The following is a 17,828-nucleotide window of genomic DNA, read 5'->3' on the forward strand; positions in this document are numbered from 1 at the left end:
TTTGAAAAAATGACAGCCAATCATGAGATTGAGGTTTATTTGTATCTGAATTAGAGAGTGGGAAACTCTTGGAACAATTCCTAAATTCGCTATACATATCAAGGTGGAGATGGTCCCGACTTGAGGAGTACGGCCACCTTCGGCCTCAGGCTCACACTAGCCCGTCTCTGTTTTAATTCCATTCTGAAACAGCATGAAAACTAATACAGAAATGCTGTACCATATTATGTAACGCATAACACTGATTTTGGGAATACTGAAAGTCAATGTAAATCCGCTTTTCAACCTAAAAACAACATTTTTGTACAACTTGCAATTTACAAACTGCAATTTATAATAAAATACGCTTACTCGCATTAACTGCGATTTTTAACTCGCATTTTTCAAATTAAAAATTATGCCAATCCCTCAGGAAATATATCACATAATAACTGTAAATACCCCAAATCTTTATTATCAGCAGTTTTCAATTGTGCCTGATTACGAATTAGGTCAAAAATGACTACTTCATATGTCCATAATTCCTGGTCAAGTAATACAATGTTTTCTTCTTCTTTCTCTGCATTCAAGAAGGGTACCTTGAAAGATTTTGACAGTAAAATAAAAAAAAATTCCTCAACCAAAAATCAATTGCACCACCTTAAGTACGCCTGACGGAGAGAGGACGTAGAAGTCTGCGTTTATCCACCACTGCAGACTTTCGCGTCGGTTGAATGTGGTACCCTTGCTAATAATATTCAAATAACATGTTGGAGCGATAAAAAGAGGCATCCATCCGAAAGGCTATACTGAGAATATATGAACAGAGCTGCTTGAGAGATACTGAGTAGTGTGGGAGATACAAGAAATTTCACACTGACTGTTGAGAATTGGATCCATTTCTGGACAAGCCGTCCCATCATATCCCAGCAGGTTTGTTGGTTATTTGGAGGCGTGATTCGTCCTTTTTCTGCGAACCGGAGACCTGTGAGCATGTTATGACTGCCATGTCCTCTCGTCAATACCCTGGTCGTCATGACGTCGTTACTCCAGTCACTGGAATGTGGTTCCAGCATCTAGTATAGTGAACTCCATCCCCGTTTTTAGTTCTGGAGACTTGCCTAACAATCTTTTGGTTAATGGAAGATTTTTTATTTGTGTTTCAATTTGTTCACCGAGCCAAGTCCATCTCATCAGCATCAGTCAAGTCAGTGGTCGTCTATTATGTCGGTTGTCAGTGTTCTTGGTTCAAGGTTACTGAGTGACGAGGTTACTGACATGTCAGCGTGTGCTGAGAATGCCGCAGTCTCTAGTATTTTATTGTTTGAGACACACTCACAAAGAGATAAAATTGTATTAGCTTTTTGTTGCCTCATTGGACTACACTTAGAAAAAAAAAAGTGCTAGCCAGTGATAACGTTTTGGTTGCATCAGGAAGGGTGAGTGATGCAAGTTTCGTGAGATCCTCTATGAGCGGAGTTGGACGGTTTACCGTGAGGCCCGTAGCAGGACGAAAGTTTTAAGGAATTTCTTAGATATTTTAAATTTTTAGTTTTCAGCAAATTAATTTCCTGCATTTTTACTGAAGATCTTTTAACAACTTCTTTAGACAACTTGGGATCGGGTAGAGTAGGAAACAGCGACATCATCGTAAACAATCATTCCTCTGATGACCTTAGGACATTTCGGCAAAGCTCAATGAATGGTGTCCACGTTGTATATCTAACATTTAAACTTCCATTTATAATGTCATTCCTTATTTAGGGCACATTATTGACCCTTTCCTTGCATTAAGAGTCGGCTTTAGAGAAACGACCTTATCTGTATTTCATTTATCTCTGGAGTTGTGACCATACAAATTTGTATCGTAAAATTGTGATAGTAGTCTACTACAGTGCGAGACGTAGAATCTGGCTATTTGGCTGTATTATTTGCAAAAGATAGAGAGAGCTCGATTAATAATTTTAATACTTATCGCAAGAAATTAATATTCAATACTCACGCGGAGTTTTAAAAATGTATCTCAGGCCTAATTGCATTAAAGAACAGTTTATTTGCAAAAACCCATGATAATAGGTTATATGCGAAATGAGTTGGATTTGTGCGCACTTTATCGTAGCTAACGTATTTAAGCACTTACTAATTTCAGATAGAAACTATCGTTGAAAATAACCCCCGCTTCCTTGAGGACCAGCCACTTACCCCGGACTGAGGCCAGAGTTCAGGCTGGCGATAGTCACAGTCATGTCGATATCCATGCCTAACGATGAGAACAGGTTCTGGGTCGTATACGTGGTCACGTAACTTCCCATGTTGATCAACAGAACGAACGATGAATCGTGGAACGTTCTAAGGGCATATACAATTTAAAATGAAGCAAAATTATTATAAGACCAATGAAACAAATAGAAAAATTACAGAAGAGACACATATTAAAATGTAATTCTTTGTTTGAAGTTTATTTTTGACAATGGAAGGATTGTGAAGGAAACAGGATTTTTCCGGACATTTGCCATCGTTCAGTGAAACAAAAAATCAGTAACACCCACTGAGTGAGTGAGTGAGTGAGTGACACAATCAGAGTTACTGAATTTTGTTTCACTGAACGGTGGCAAACGTCCGGAAAATTTTTAAGATAAAACCTTACAAAATAACTCAATACGTTGTTGTATATAAACATTCTAAAGATATATAATTAGTAAAGAAACATAGGCTGCTCTATATGGCATTTTAATACAATACCACGTTCAAGTTTGGAAATTGGTACAGAACATTTCTGAAGCGAGGAAAACACATCATTTTGATAAAGTATGTTGGTGTTTACGTTCATTATTAAGTGTATTTTGTAACAATGTTCTCAAGATGAAGAAAAATACGAATGTTAAAGTTAAAATACATACATCAATTTAGATTAATAAACACCCTGTTCTCGAATAAGGACTAACCTGACTACGACTAGTGTATCGTTGTTTGGAGCCAGGACTTTGAGATGACCTCTGAGTAAGACAGGATCTTGTTTAAGGGCAGTGATTGCTTGGAAAACCTTCAAGTGGCTGGCTTCTGCTTTCCTTTGAGCTTTCACATTCAGTCTCCAGTAGTTGGGGTTTACAGGTAACCACGTGGTCCTGTTGCTGGAGAAACCTTGTCGCAATAGGAAATATTAATTACTATATTAGAAACTTAGGAGTTCACTACGGCACGTCTTGCACTTGGTCTACTATAACACTAATGCGTGAGCACGAAGTTGCTTACCGGCCGCGCGTCTAAAATAATAAAATAAAATTTTAGAAAATATATTGCAATATCTCAATACTAATAAACGCTTATACATATACAAATATCTGTTAATTAATGTATCACAATTAATATTTAATATGAATTTTTAACTAAATAACCTGCGTTGGGCGTTGAAATCTAATGACACAATTCCAAATTCACGAAACGGGCACTTTAACTTAATATCGTACACTGATATGTCTAAACACATTATGTTATGAAAATATTTATATATTTTTTGAAATAGAATATTAGGATGTTCGAATACCGTCACATATTAAAATTTTGTTTGGTAGAGATTGTATTTTTTAGTAGTTTGAAATATTTAAATGCAATGTCCTTTACGGTCTTGATTTACAATGATTTATACAAGCATTCGTGATAATTTTGGTCATTACGACAAATGTATTTAAACAATTGCTGTGTAATGCTTTCATGCTTGAAAATAATACCTGTAATATGATTCTTCAATTAATATGTAAAAAGTATGTTAAGTTATTGGACCAATAGGAGTTTTTTTCTTTTAAGAATCCAAGACTACACAGAATTTGAGCAATGAAATTTTAACTTAGTACCCTACTGTACTGAGCCAATATATTGCACATATTCATTATTTTAGAAATATTTAGTTCTCTGGTCATTAACTACATTTTGTAATTAAGAAAAGGAAGTGCTTGTTTTGTAATGAATCTACGCTAAGGTCAGAGTTAGTTATTGGTCTTCTTTTTGAGGAAGGTAGTGCAGATTAGAACTTGGTTTCTGTGTGTAGTGTTTATATTGTCAAAGTTATGTCTTCACTGTAATTGTTATAATTACATGCGATCTTAATTCTTATTGTATTTGTAATAATTCAGAACATAATTAAAAATGGTATCGATAAATAAAGACACGTGTTCTCCTAAACCTTGATTACCTGCGCTTTGGGAATCATTCCACTGCATAGGAGTCCTCACCGGGTCTCTGGATCCCTCCTGGTAGTGGTCAGGTCCAAGCAGCCGTCCGCTGGGGTCTATGGTCTGGTCCCACCGGATGGAAGTGTTCTGCATGCCGATCTCCTCGCCATAGTACACCCCCTTCACCCCTGGCAGTACTCCCGTCAGAAGGTTCAGAGCATCGATCATTTCCGGTTCATATTTGGAAGAGACCCTGGCTCTATCGTGGTTTCCGATCTAAGACAATGCTGAAGTTGTTCCAAAAATAAATTTACAGAACATTTCACTCAAAATAAAATTTGAAACTAATTAGTTGAGTACAGCTATACAGCTATAGTATAAAAGTGCGTATTGTTTGAAGCTTCTGATATCCGCAGAGCTAGTGCTTGATGGGGCTAGTCGGATACGCGTATAGGTACTTCAATAAGTTTAATTTTTCTTCATAACAATACGAAGGGTAACACATGAGACTTTTATGACGTCAAACATGTATTGTCCAAAAATATTTCTAGTCAAACACATAATTGCACTCATTATTGAGGTGAATTGATAAGAAAAAAATAATTTTGAAAAAGCCAAACCATTTATTGTTACTTAATTTATTACTATATTTATTATTATTTCTTAATGGAAATAGAACAGCAGAGCACTGTTACTATACGCACTACGAACAGTTTTGTATTAATACGAAAGATACAAAGATCTATTATTGCTATTTTTGCTTCCAGCAACAATAGCCTACTGAATTTGTCTATATAATATACGAACAGATTATGGTGCTAATCAATATTAATTAAAAACACTAGTACGTTCTATTGTTTCATTTTCAAAAATAAGCTTTCCTTCTATCTTAAAAGCACAATTTTGTCTTTTTGTTTTTGTTTTATCCTCATATTTATTTTCATTGCAGACAAACATAACAAATACACATTAGATACAAGTAATTAATAGTACCTTGAGTTCTGAGGCTTAAAACATGTCATTATGATATCACATGTCCTTAAGTCCTTAAATTTTAAATATCTATATGAATTTGGTAATAGGCATTTAAAATTTTTCTTTCATGCAATAATGAAATTCCAATATTAGCGAGCTATTTTAGAATCAATAAAACTATCTGAGTCTCAAATAATTAAAAATATTGAGACCCTTTTTGAAAAATATACGACGGTATAATTTTAATATATTAAAAATGAGGCATTATTCAGTGACTGGGCAAAGTAGAGGGGGACTGAATGAGTGGTTAAACAGATACCACGAGTTTTATCAGTGAAGGCCAAAGCCGTAACTGTGTTAGTTATTAACTGACCTTGAATGTAACTTTATCACACATTCTGTCGTTGATAAATGATACATACTCTCATTCATATTGATCTTTTGCAATGGGTAGCTAAAGATAGATTAGCGGGTACATACTTTAGTATATTAGTTCTTATACATGCCAGTTTTTAGTTCTTCACAACTTGAACTGAAGAATAATAAATATAAGAGTAGCCAATTTAAAGGAATATACATATCAAAACTCGACTTTGGATCAGATAAAGAGGTATAACTTTGCTGTTTACGCCAGGTTAGATTTACTCACGTTGTTTGATTTGCTATAAACTTGAAGAATTTAAATTATTAAATCTTTTATTGATTGAACATTTTTGATTGACATAATTGCCTTTAAAATACTGATTGTTAAACTGAATGTCTCACAAGAATGTTTCATAAGAGTTGTTAATATTTTCAAAAACCAATGGTCGATGTCGTGTGTAAATGAAGTAATATTCTATATGACATAGTATGTGATACATATACAATCAGTGTCCACTTTTTCTTCTAGTCATATGTTATATTGTTCCTATCGTTATCATTATACACATATATTACACGTTATGTTAAATGGGCAAATTAGTAATCCATATATTGGTTGTTTATTTATAGCTAGTATCCCTATATAAATTTTCCTAAGTGTGTACTTCAAAGAATTAATAGTTTTGGTAAAAATGGTATAATTCCAGTAAAACGTAATGTTATGTAAAATAATATGGCTTCCAGCTTTCCTTGTGGTAATGACATATATCAAAACTTTTTTTAATGTTTGTTTGTATTTGTCGCACAGAAGATAACTCATACAATGCTATAAACTGAGATACGGAAAAAAGAGAGCGGTCCGACTGATATATGTGGAGTGAAAGACGATACAATATTTGAATAGTAACAATCAGGGCTCCTTGGCGCTGCCCTAACGTCAGACCTCAGAACTAACTGAAGTAATCTCTTGGATCTTAGCCCACCTCGTCATATGAATAATTATCTTCTGTGTAACCAATACTACTTCTGTGCAATGTTTGAGGGTAATAACTACAAATGTTGCTTCCATTACTCCAAGGAAGGAGGTAGAGTTAAAGAGCTAAAATCAAATATAAATACGAGCATATATGATTTAGTGAGAGATTTCTAAAAGGTGCCATTCTATTTGGATATAAATTAGCAAGTGATATATCAAATTTAAATAATACCTTGATATATATGATTCTTATTAGTATACATAAATTTCTGACGTAGATATTTAGTGTAGTTACGTATACAAATATAAGTATATGAAACTTTTTACAAAAGGGGTCACTATCACTTTCAAAATTGTGAATTACCCTAGTTTAGTTCGTAATGAATGTAGATGTAGAGTCAGAACACTATATATTATATATATATATATATATATATATATATATATATATATATATATATATTTTTAAGTGCTAGTATATTAAGTATACTTTAAATATTCGAATGTTAAAATGACATTGCCGTGGGTATATAAGAAAATATAAATATAAAAATGCTACCATATGTTAACGTAAATGTACATAAGAAAGAATAGCTCAAAATGTAAATCCACACTCATTACGAACTAAAATTGGGGAATTAACTATTTGGGGAATTATATTCATACTAGAAAAGAAGAAAATATATTACTTAAATAATAAAGCAAATCTCATTAAAAGTTACATATCTCATATATTGTTAATGACTTTCGGTTAGTTACAAGAGCAAATCCCACATTCAGTATTAGATATTGACTTTATGTACATGTACTAAACGTAATATGTAAGAATGTAATATATTATCGTCTGTTTATCACTGACCACCCATGTCACGGTGACATTTGATGGCATGGCGTGAATGAAGCCAACAATGATATCTCGTAGTTCAACAGCCCTGGTTGTGAAGTTGGTGTATTGCTGCAGTTCGAAGTTAAAAGGCTGCATGAAGCTGCGGTTACCCCGACCGTAGTATTTTGCTGTGTTCTTTAGATCAGCGTAGGCCTCCAAAAACAGGGCCCTGAAACAGGGTAAGATGGGCAAGATAATTATTTAATTTAATTACTACAGAATTGAAAGACCTCGTAGGACTGTTATTATACTACTGTCATTGGAAGTTAATGCGGCTACCCAGGCCAAGAATATTTAGGTGTGTTTGTTTATATAAGTGAGGGTCTGAAAGGAACAAGAAAAGTGTCTTCCTACTCACTTGCCTGGTGCTGTACAGAGTGGAAACAGCCTTTACTACAGTGTCCAGCCCATGCCTCTCTCCACCAACACTGTATCACGATGCTGTCTGTATCATAACTTTGCAGAAATTATGTCTATATATATATAAGAAAGTCGTGTTAGTTACACTATTTATAAGTCAAGAACGGCTGATCCGATTTGGCTGAAAATTGGTAGGGAGGTCGCTAAGAACTGGGAGAAACACATAGGATACTTTTTATCCCGGTCCCGATTCAGGATTCCGCCCCACTGGGTCTCTAAAAAGTTACAGAAATATCCGTAAGAAATGCATTGCAGCAAAACATATGTTATTAAGTGAAAGAGCCTTTTCAAATTTAATCAGCTGTTCTTTGTAAACATATATAATACGAGAAAAGAAATATATGTTTTATATCATTTAATTACTATTTTTAAATTTTAATTTCTTTACACCTATAGTTTGAAAGCATAGAGTAAAAAAAACTGTATCTTGAAAAAAAAAACAATTGCCTGAATTCCAAAATGTAAACAAACCACTGTAAATTTTATTTGACACTTTGACAGCTGCCTGTGTCATTTTTTTCTGGGTTACTCAGTCAAACAAAATGAAAATCATGGCTACTGACATATAGATTTGTCTTGTTTTACTTAATAATCAGTCAAATCATGAAATGATTTTTTTTACCTTTGCAATAATCTGTTGGTTTTTAAAAAAAGACAAACAACTTATTACTTCGATTGCTTTCGGTTCGGATAACTTTGTTTCGCACGAAATTAAAACGATTTGCGAGTGTTTGTGAACATTGAGAGGGATTATTATAAAGATGCCGTGACCCAGAAGATCAAATCTGTTTAAAAAAAGCTGTAATGCAAGAAGGCTTCGTAACGTTGAGAAACAATTCTACTGAAGAAGAACGTGAAATCGGACGACAAGAGCGTCGTGTTGGTATGGCGGACATTATTTGCTATCATTATTTCCACATGTTTTCCATCAAATCCACGTGACCTGTGGAACAAATACAAGGATAACATGGCAGAAGACATTTTACATAGGCTTCGTGTTAGTATGAGAAAATCCCAATCTCGAAGCTAAGGAAGAGATTTATAACCAAGCTTTTAGTCTTGATTGAGGACATGTGTTACTCATGTGTGGCTGTATGTTAGTTAAATTGGGAATGCCCAGCACCAAATCGCGGAATGAATGACGCATATAATCGGGAGTTGGAGCGTGAACTTGAATATGATTCACGTGAATTAGAACAATTAATTCAAACAAATGTACCCCTGTTGAAACCCCCAACAAAAGGAAGTTTATAGTACATTAATAAAGTGATGGAAATGGTGGGTTATTATTCTTAGATGCCCCCGGTGGAACTGGAAAGGACATTCCCAATGTCATTGATTTGGCTACTGTTCGTGCAAGATCTGATATTGCAGTAGCAGTTGCTTCTTCTGGGATAGCAGCCACATTATTGGAAGGATGTCGTACGGCTCATTCAGTTCAGCGCTAAAACTGCCTTTGAATCTTCAAACCAGTGAGCCAACCAACGTGCAATATATCAAAGAACTCAGCAATGGCAAAAGTTTTAGTAGCGTCAAAAATCATTATCTGGGACGAATGCACAGTGGCCCATAAACGTGCGTTGGAAGCACTTGATAGAACATTGAAAGATCTCTGCGCAATGACACAAGATGTTTTGTAGGCGCATTAATTTTACTGTCTGGTGATTCCGCCAAACACTGCCAGTTATTCCTAGATCGACTGCTGGCTGATGAAATAAACGCTTGCCTAAAATCATCAAATTTGTGGCGTTATGCCACAGTTGACTGCAAACATGAGAGTTGAATTATTAAACGATCCATCTGCTCAAAATTTTTCTAATCAGTTGTTGACTATTGGTAATGGTTGTGTTCCTGTAGACCAAGAAAGTGGATTGATTTCATTTCCATCCAATTTTTGCACCTTTATCTCAACAAAAGATGAACTAATCAGCAAAAGTCTTCCCCAATATCAATACTAATCACAAAAATAACAATTGGTTGATGTGAGCGAGCAATCTTGGCAGCTAAGGATAAGGATGTGGATGACTTGAACTTTTTAATTCAGAGTCAAATTGATGGTACTCTGCAAACATTCAAATCTATTGATTGCGTAACAAATGAAGATGAGGCCACTAACTATCCAACTGAATTTTTAAACTCTTTGGATGTGCCCAGCTTACCACCCCATAATTTACTTTTGAATGTTGGTGCATAAATGTGATTCACGAGACTATTCTTAAAGGAAAATTTAAAGGTGAGGAAGTTCTTATTCCAAGGATTCCGATGATTCCTACCGATATGCCTTTTGAATTTAAACGAACTCAGTTTCCGATTCGTCTTGCATTTGTCATGACGATCAATAAATCACAAGGCCAATCTTTGAGCGTTTTGTGGACTAAATTTAGAAAAATCCATGTTTTTTCTCATGGACAACTATATGTGGCATGTTCACGTGTCGGCAAACAATCTGCTTTATTCATTCTTGCACCTAATAACAAGTACAAAAAAATGTTGTATATCACAAGGTACTCGACTGAAGAAAGAGAATCAATATTAATAAATTAATGTATCTGTGGCTTTGCTGCTTATTGCGATTTAAATTATTTTAGTTAACTTACGAATTGTGTTTTTTATTTTGTTTTTCTATTTAAATTTCAGATTAGTTGTGAAGTAAAAAATCACATAGGACCTTAATTTGATTTATTTTTTATTTTGTCTTTTATTCTGCACATTTCAAGCACCAATGTGGATGCTGTGGACCCTTTAAGGCGGTTACGAAGTTCGCCGGGTCAGCTAGTTTTATGGAATAAAAACTACTATGATACTGATCAGAGTATAGTATTGGTTCATTGAATTATTTTATCAGTAGACCTATCAATCAAGTAATTATGCTATTTTTGAACTATATTATACTTAAATTTACTTTAACAAGGTTATGTACCTTGCTCTCCACCTCTCTAGGTGACTGAAATCAGTCACCTGCGTAGCAGAGTTGCTGAAATCTGCAACTACTTAGCTACCATTCAGAGATTCAAATTTGAACATTTATACATTTTGAGGTATTATGGATATATAAAATAATATCATACACTGGTAAATGTACTTCATAATAAGTAATTGTTATGTAAAGTATTCTAGTCAAGAACTAAGTTGGAATCACATCAAAGTATATATTAAAGAGAGTTAAAAATAATAAAGGCACTAATAAATATAATCATTAAAAAGAATAACAGTATATTGACTAAATTAAAACTTATTACTAAGCTGTTAGAATTAAGTCCCGACTTTAGTAATAGCGAGTTACTGGTAATTGCTGATGAATATTCAACCTGGTACCACAAAAAGTTAAAATAGTTAGGTTTATTATAGCTAGAACCCAGAGAGAGAGAGAGAGAGAGAGTAACCTCTCACATAGCGAGAGCCTTTAATGAATATCTGATTGATAACTGTTAGTACCTGTCTTTCCCATCAGCTTTTATGTATTCCAATACCACATCAGCCCAATGTTGGTTTATTATAGCTAGAACCTAGAGAGAGTAACCTCTCACATAGCGGGAGCCTTTAATGAATATTTGATTGATAACTGTTAGTACCTGTCTTTCCCATCAGCTTTTATGTATTCCAATACCACATCAGCCCAATGCTGGTTTATTATAGCTAGAACCTAGAGAGAGTAACCTCTCACATAGCGGGAGCCTTTAATGAATATTTGATTGATGACTGTTAGTACCTGTCTTTTCCATCAGCTTTTATGTATTCCAATACCACATCAGCCCAATGCTGAAGCAGTTTGAATGTTCCCGGACGATTCCTGGTATAGACGGGATCCAGGAGTCCATTTGGTAACTTTGGATCGTTCCGGAGCTGCTGGTCCTCGAACAAAAATGGCACAGCGTCCATGCGGAAACCGTCAAACCCCATGTCAAGCCAGTATCGAATAATATTCTGGAAAACAATATTTATATTATTAGAATTGGTAAGTTTTATGTAGATTTATAATCTACCTGTGTGTTTATCTTCACGAGTGCGCTGTAACTCTTAATGAATATCGGCATGAATGATTTACAAGTAAATTAGTAGTACAGGGCAATAAAGACCTCGTAGGAGAAGGCCCCAGTACCATAACCATTTACTTAACAGCGCTGTTAAGAAAGTCATTTGTATGGGTCGGCACGGCCTGTTACTCACACCAATAAACTCCAATAATCAACTCATAAAACATAACCGATTACATTAACATTTTATCTTAGTCATAAATAAAAACATAGGAGACTGTGCCAAACTGAATATAGTTCTTTAGCCACAACTCCGAATACATTTTCTATACCATCAAATATTTTAATGTTTTATTCATGACAAGCATTTCTTTGGAATTGGTGTTAAACTGATATAGTATTTTGTTGAGCACCATTTAGACCAAGGGAGTGGATCTCTAGAGCAAAATACTTTTCTGTACAACTACCCTTACACGTACTATAGATACATAGTTTTTAACCGAAATTTGTATGGAATTCTATTCAAATAGAGTGTATATAAAAAGTGGTTAGCATCTTTCGTGTTAAGAAGATAACCCACCAAGAAGGTAGCCAGGTAAAGTTTTTGGGGAGGGGGTCCGACAACTGATATTTTTGGGACAGAGAGCAAGGTCCCATTTTGTTAATTAAGAAGTTCTTGACCCGTTTCTTTGCTGAAAACGATCTTTCAGCAGTCCATGTCAGCAATCATAAATTATTAAAATAAAAAAAATAATTTACTAAAAAATTAATTGAAAATTTTGAACATTTGGGGGGGGTTTGGACCCCTTGGACCCCCTCGCTGGCTACGTACGTTCATGTAAACCACAGAGCAAACCTGATCTCTACTCAAATATCATGGACTAAAATCAATTTGTGTTATGGTTGTTCAGCGTACGTAAATCAAAGGGGAATGAAATGGGTTTTTATTGTTGATTGCAATGGGTTTTGAACAAAAAGTTTAATAAATTAATTATTTTTCATGTTGAGTTTCAAGTTTTATATTTACTTAGACTTTAAATATACAGGGTGGTTATAAATTATTGTACACATTTTAAGATTGAATAAATAAATAACCAATCAACTTAAAAACATGGAAATTGTTTTATTAAATAGCAAATTTAAAACAGTTTTATTACCAATGAAGGACAAAAAGATTACTGTTACTCATACTTTTACAAGGAAACTAAACTAATTCCACGTGCTCTCCGAGGTTTGCACACAAAGTTTGTAGTCTAAATTCAAACTCACACCATGTGTTTCTGAGCATTGCTGGAGTTATGCTTCCAATAACCTCTCGAACTCTATTCTTGAGTTCCTCAATATCTTGAACTTTTTTGGCGAAGACTCTGTCCTTGACATAGCCCCACAAAAAAAAGTCTAAGGGTGTAATGTCTGGGGAACGTGGAGGCCAAGGAATTGGACCATCCCGTCCAATCCAACGACCAGGAAACGTGTCATTTAGGTAGTCACGTACTATCTTACCCCAGTGTGGAGGGGCACCATCTTGCTGCCAGTAAACATTTGGTTGTCTATGCTCAATTTGCGGTATTGCAAAAAGTTCAAGCATGTCGAGGTATACCTCTTTAGTGACTGTCGGTTCTGCGAAGAAAAAGGGTCCTATCACTTCATCTATAGCCAATGCACACCAAACGTTTATTTTAGGGCCGTCTCTTTCTTGTTCTCGAACATTATGAGGATTTTCAGTACCCCAAATCCTACAATTGTGTCTATTCACTTTACCAGAAACATGAAAGGTTGCTTCATCAGAAAAAATTACTTTTTTCAAGAAATTGCTTTCTCCAATGTTTCTTGTTTGTTCTTCGAGGTCAAGTAATCCTCGTAACAGCAAAATCGTAGCGTCGAGGTTTATCGTTAGGTTTTAGTTCATGTAATAACTGAATTTTGTATGGATGGCGCTTAAGGTGTTTGTGCAAAATTTTTAAGACTGTTGATCGAGGTAATCCTAATTCCAAACTTGCACGCCGAGTAGACTTACCAGGGCTCCTCGTAAACAATTCTCTTACTTGATCAACAATAGCTTCAGAAACTGGAGGTCTACCAGCACCTTTTCTATGTTGGACACTTCCCGTCTGTTCAAACTGCCTATACAAGCGTTTTATAGAATTGTTACTCGGAGGATTGCGGCCATACTCTAAACGAAACCTTCTTTGAACAGTTATTACAGATCTGCTTTCATGAAACCAAAGAACACACCTTGCTTTTTCTTGCACACTAGCCATTTTGATACTGAGGTTAGTTTAGTGTTTATTTAGTCAACTGTAATTAACAGCTGGTGTGGAAAGATCCATTGTTGACCAGCTAACTATGTCACAACACAAGTCATTAAGAAGAATCATACCTTACACCCACAGTTTAAGTGACATTTTTACTTTCTTTTTATAACTACTTTTTATAATTATTGTAATATGTACAATTATTAATTTTCAGTCAGTATATAAAACTGTTTTAAATTTACAATTTAATAAAACAATTCCCATGTTTTTAAGTTGATTGGTTATTTATTTATTCAGTCTTAAAATGTGTACAATAATTTATAACCACCCTGTACAACAGTTTCATCTGTATAATAAACCAAGATATCCACTTAGAATATTCTTATTCAAAATGTTGACGTTAGTAAAAAAAATAGCAGGGCCAAGTACAGATTCCTGACGAATCACAAAGCTCATTCTTACTTTTTGTGATATTGAATTTTCAATTTAGACACACTGACACCTGTCTTCAGCAAGTACCATAAGAACAATGTTAAACCCCATGCACTTTTATGACCTTATTTTAAACGTTAGAACTATGGGACATTTTAAGATGTCATTAATACGCATCCTAATTATTTTATTCTTTTTGCTATTAATATTGGTTTGTTACGGAAAAAAAACAGTTTGCTTCTCCCACAATTTTGCGACAAAAAAGGGTGTAAAAGTGATTGACGTTAAATATTGTCTTAGGTTTTATATAGAGAAATTCAAGGTCGTTTCTGTAAAACCGACTTACTATTACGTTTTAGCACGATGGACGTAGTTGAAGGCTCTTTACAGATCTACGAAGACACTGAATACTCCCCTCAATCACTAAATTCAAACAATTGTGAAAAAACTTTTTTGTAAGCAAAATTGGCTTGGTGAAATAATTCAATATTTTAAAAAAGGTTAACATTTTATTGATATACTTTTGTGCTATTTAAATAAAAAGTGTTGCCAACGCGTAAAACAAAATTTCTAAGAAATTTAATCATTTAATATGTGATTGTGACGTTTTTATTTTAATTTTCGTAAATTACCTGTGATAAGTAAGGAATGAAACATTTTTGCGGTTATTACAGCAATTTTGGATTACCTTTTAAAATTTTAGATTTCCTTAACTAACTAGTATATCTGGTTATGTAAGCAGGTTTAATTCATTAACACCTTCACTGCGACACGAGTCATGTACCGACTTAGGACAGCCAGAATAGTTCTAAGTTGAGACCACCGCAGTCAATGTGTAAACCCTGATACATCTCTAGCTACACAATACGTTGCTAATGAAGTTAACAGTGTATCGATTATCGTCTTATTGCAAAATCATGAGGATAATTTGTCAGACAATGTGTATATTTCAGTTAGTTCCTTGAACAACTCACATCCATCTCTCGCACTACGTGAGGATTCCTATAGTTGAGGTCGGGCTGTTTCTCTACGAACTGATGCAGGTAGTACTGCTGACGCTTTCCGTTCCATGTCCAAGCAGAACCGCCGAATATGCTCTCCTGTATAAATAAACAAAATCAGTACAAACTAATGTTGCTTGATGGTTTTCTTTATTAAAAGATTCTTGATAGACTGTGTTGTTTCATATAGTTCTCATATCTATGTACTGCCCCAATTTTTAAAGTTTAAACTTCAAAAACTGCATAGCAAAAGTTATTTCAAAGCCATGATAAAATCATAACAGAATAATTAGCTCAGTTATTGCTAATCTATTGAAATCCAATTCTATAACTACGTATTCGTTTTTGAAACTTTGAAGAAATGTTATGGGATATCAAGAAATGTGCAAGAATTGTAGTTGTTTTTTAAACGCTTAACGTATTCAAGCACAGTTACATTTTCACCTAAATGTTTTAATAGTGGAGATACAACTCTTGTACAGTTTCGAACCGTTACCTTAGAAGTTTTTTCAAATGAGGCGGGGCCAACGAACTGATCAAAGACGCGAGTAAGCATTATCTTCATGTTTGAATAGGGAAAGTAAGAAATCAAGATAATTATCATACTCAATCTTATTGCAGCTATATTATCGGATAGTTTTCAAAATTTGTACAGTTCCACATTGAAATCTTATGAAATATCGGAAAAAGTACGAGTGAAAGAGTTATATTAATGAATCGAACTTCAAAAGTACATGTTTTTATTCTGCGATACCTAAAGATCCGAAATGACTGCCTTCTAAGAGACATTGAAAAATTTGAAAGTACGGATAAAAGTGAGTCTATCCGACTTAGTCCGAGCACTCCAGAATTTGTTTGTATTATGACTGGACGAGTTCAAACGTTCAGCATCGATAAATTGCTGGTGTTCTACTACCAACATGATCTCAACCATACATTTTCCGTAGATTTTTATTTATTTTATTTCAAATCAATTTACTGACATTTTGAATGAATGTCACCAAATCCCAAAACAGGTTCGTTGAATTCTACCAGTAATTTTGATATTTTATGTAATTCATTATTTCGGCAATTGCCGTGACGTCAGAGGGACCTAGCCACCACTCCATTGATTGTCCAAAGTAATTTACGACAAATAAACATTTTACTTTTAAAATAACTTACAACTAGTAAAAGATTCTCAGATTTACCCAGTTGTTAGGTGGGGATCTCTGGTTTGTGACGTTGTCTATCTTGCCGTCATGCCACACGTAATAATCGGTGTACGGATCTTCCTTTCTGACCGACTTCTGGAACCACTCGTGCTCGTCACTTGAGTGATTCGGAACCAAATCCAACAAGAGCTTGATATCTGCAATCGTGTGTTACATGTTATGAAAATAAGGTACCGGATGTTTGATTTAAATTTAAACTGTATCAAAGTCTCATTCCAAAACAAGTACTGAACAGACAGAATAATTTCTGATAGACCGGAAGCAATTAATGTATGGCAATTTATGAACTTACCCAATTCATGTAACTTCTGCAAGAGTTCCAGCAAATCCTTGTTGGAACCGTATAATGGGTCGATCTTCCGGTAGTTTGAAATGTCATATCCAAAATCTGCCATGGGAGACTTGAATATCGGGTTCATCCATATCGCAGTGACTCCTAACTCTTTCAAGTAGCTTGCCTTCTCAGTAATACCTAAAAATTAGCCAGTTAAAGTAGTTATCTTATGGTTGTCACCTTGAGTATATTAAAGTCTACATTTTTGTCCATAATTATATTTAAAAAGTGTAATTTCTATCACCTTGTTTACATTAAATGCCAATTAAAATAGAAACAAAACAGAAATCTGGATAAATCCAGATTGACCAAAGTCAAAGCTGTAAAATTTCTATCCTATGGATGAGAGAAATGGGCAAATTATGGAGGATACAAACCCCTTAATAAAAAATGGTATAATATTATGTATAATGATAATAATTTAATAATGATAATTTAAACGATATAATTAAGACCAAAACGCCTGTGGCGGCGGTCGCATTCCTTACAAGACCATCCAATACGTCCCACAACCAATTATGAAATAAATCAAAACAAAAATTAATCAATCATAAAAAGAATGTTTAATACATATTTTTGAAATCGGTTCCTATTGATTGCATTATTCAAGTTCCATGTTCAACGTTGTGTTTTCAAATGGAGCTCAAATTAGGCTTATCAGTATTAGGCACTGACGTGGGTTATTTGAGTATTAAAGTAAGAGTTCTTATTAATTACATTTTCATTTATTTATCATAGTAACCGATAATATACTTAAATATTTTAATATACTGAACTAAGGATTTCTAAAGCTTAGGAAGTTTATGAATAATATGAAAAACAAAAGTTTTAAGAATTGAGTATAGATTCA

General features: G+C 34.4%; 1 protein-coding gene across 1 annotated transcript; it reads right to left on the reverse strand.

Annotated features, from left to right (window-relative positions):
* Nucleotides 1-20: 20 nt before the first annotated feature.
* On the reverse strand, nucleotides 21-17,146 carry LOC124373738 (maltase 2-like). Its single transcript, XM_046832085.1, has 9 exons — nucleotides 16,937-17,146; nucleotides 16,621-16,781; nucleotides 15,404-15,529; nucleotides 11,478-11,692; nucleotides 7,322-7,517; nucleotides 4,169-4,424; nucleotides 2,925-3,120; nucleotides 2,182-2,328; nucleotides 21-183 (listed from the first exon to the last, which is right to left on the reverse strand). Exons 1-9 carry the CDS (start codon nucleotides 17,061-17,063, stop codon nucleotides 99-101), a joined length of 1,509 nt encoding a protein of 502 aa, XP_046688041.1. The 5' UTR covers nucleotides 17,064-17,146; the 3' UTR covers nucleotides 21-98.
* Between the last annotated feature and the right edge of the window lie 682 nt (nucleotides 17,147-17,828).

The sequence above is a fragment of the Homalodisca vitripennis genome, unplaced genomic scaffold (assembly GCF_021130785.1).
Source record: "Homalodisca vitripennis isolate AUS2020 unplaced genomic scaffold, UT_GWSS_2.1 ScUCBcl_6244;HRSCAF=13360, whole genome shotgun sequence".
Taxonomy (NCBI): Eukaryota; Metazoa; Arthropoda; class Insecta; order Hemiptera; family Cicadellidae; genus Homalodisca; species Homalodisca vitripennis.

What these genes read in the sequence shown, in the direction of transcription:
- LOC124373738 (XM_046832085.1), bottom strand. Translation starts at nt 17,063, where the DNA reads ATGAACCCGATATTCAAGTCTCCCATGGCAGATTTTGGATATGACATT. An exon ending in GAATGATTCCCAAAGCGCAG is followed by an intron (nt 3,121 to 4,168) that starts GTAATCAAGGTT and finishes TATTGCGACAAG; the next exon opens with GTTTCTCCAGCAACAGGACC. An exon ending in AACTCTGGCCTCAGTCCGGG is followed by an intron (nt 184 to 2,181) that starts GTAAGTGGCTGG and finishes ATGCTGTTTCAG; the next exon opens with AATGGAATTAAAACAGAGAC.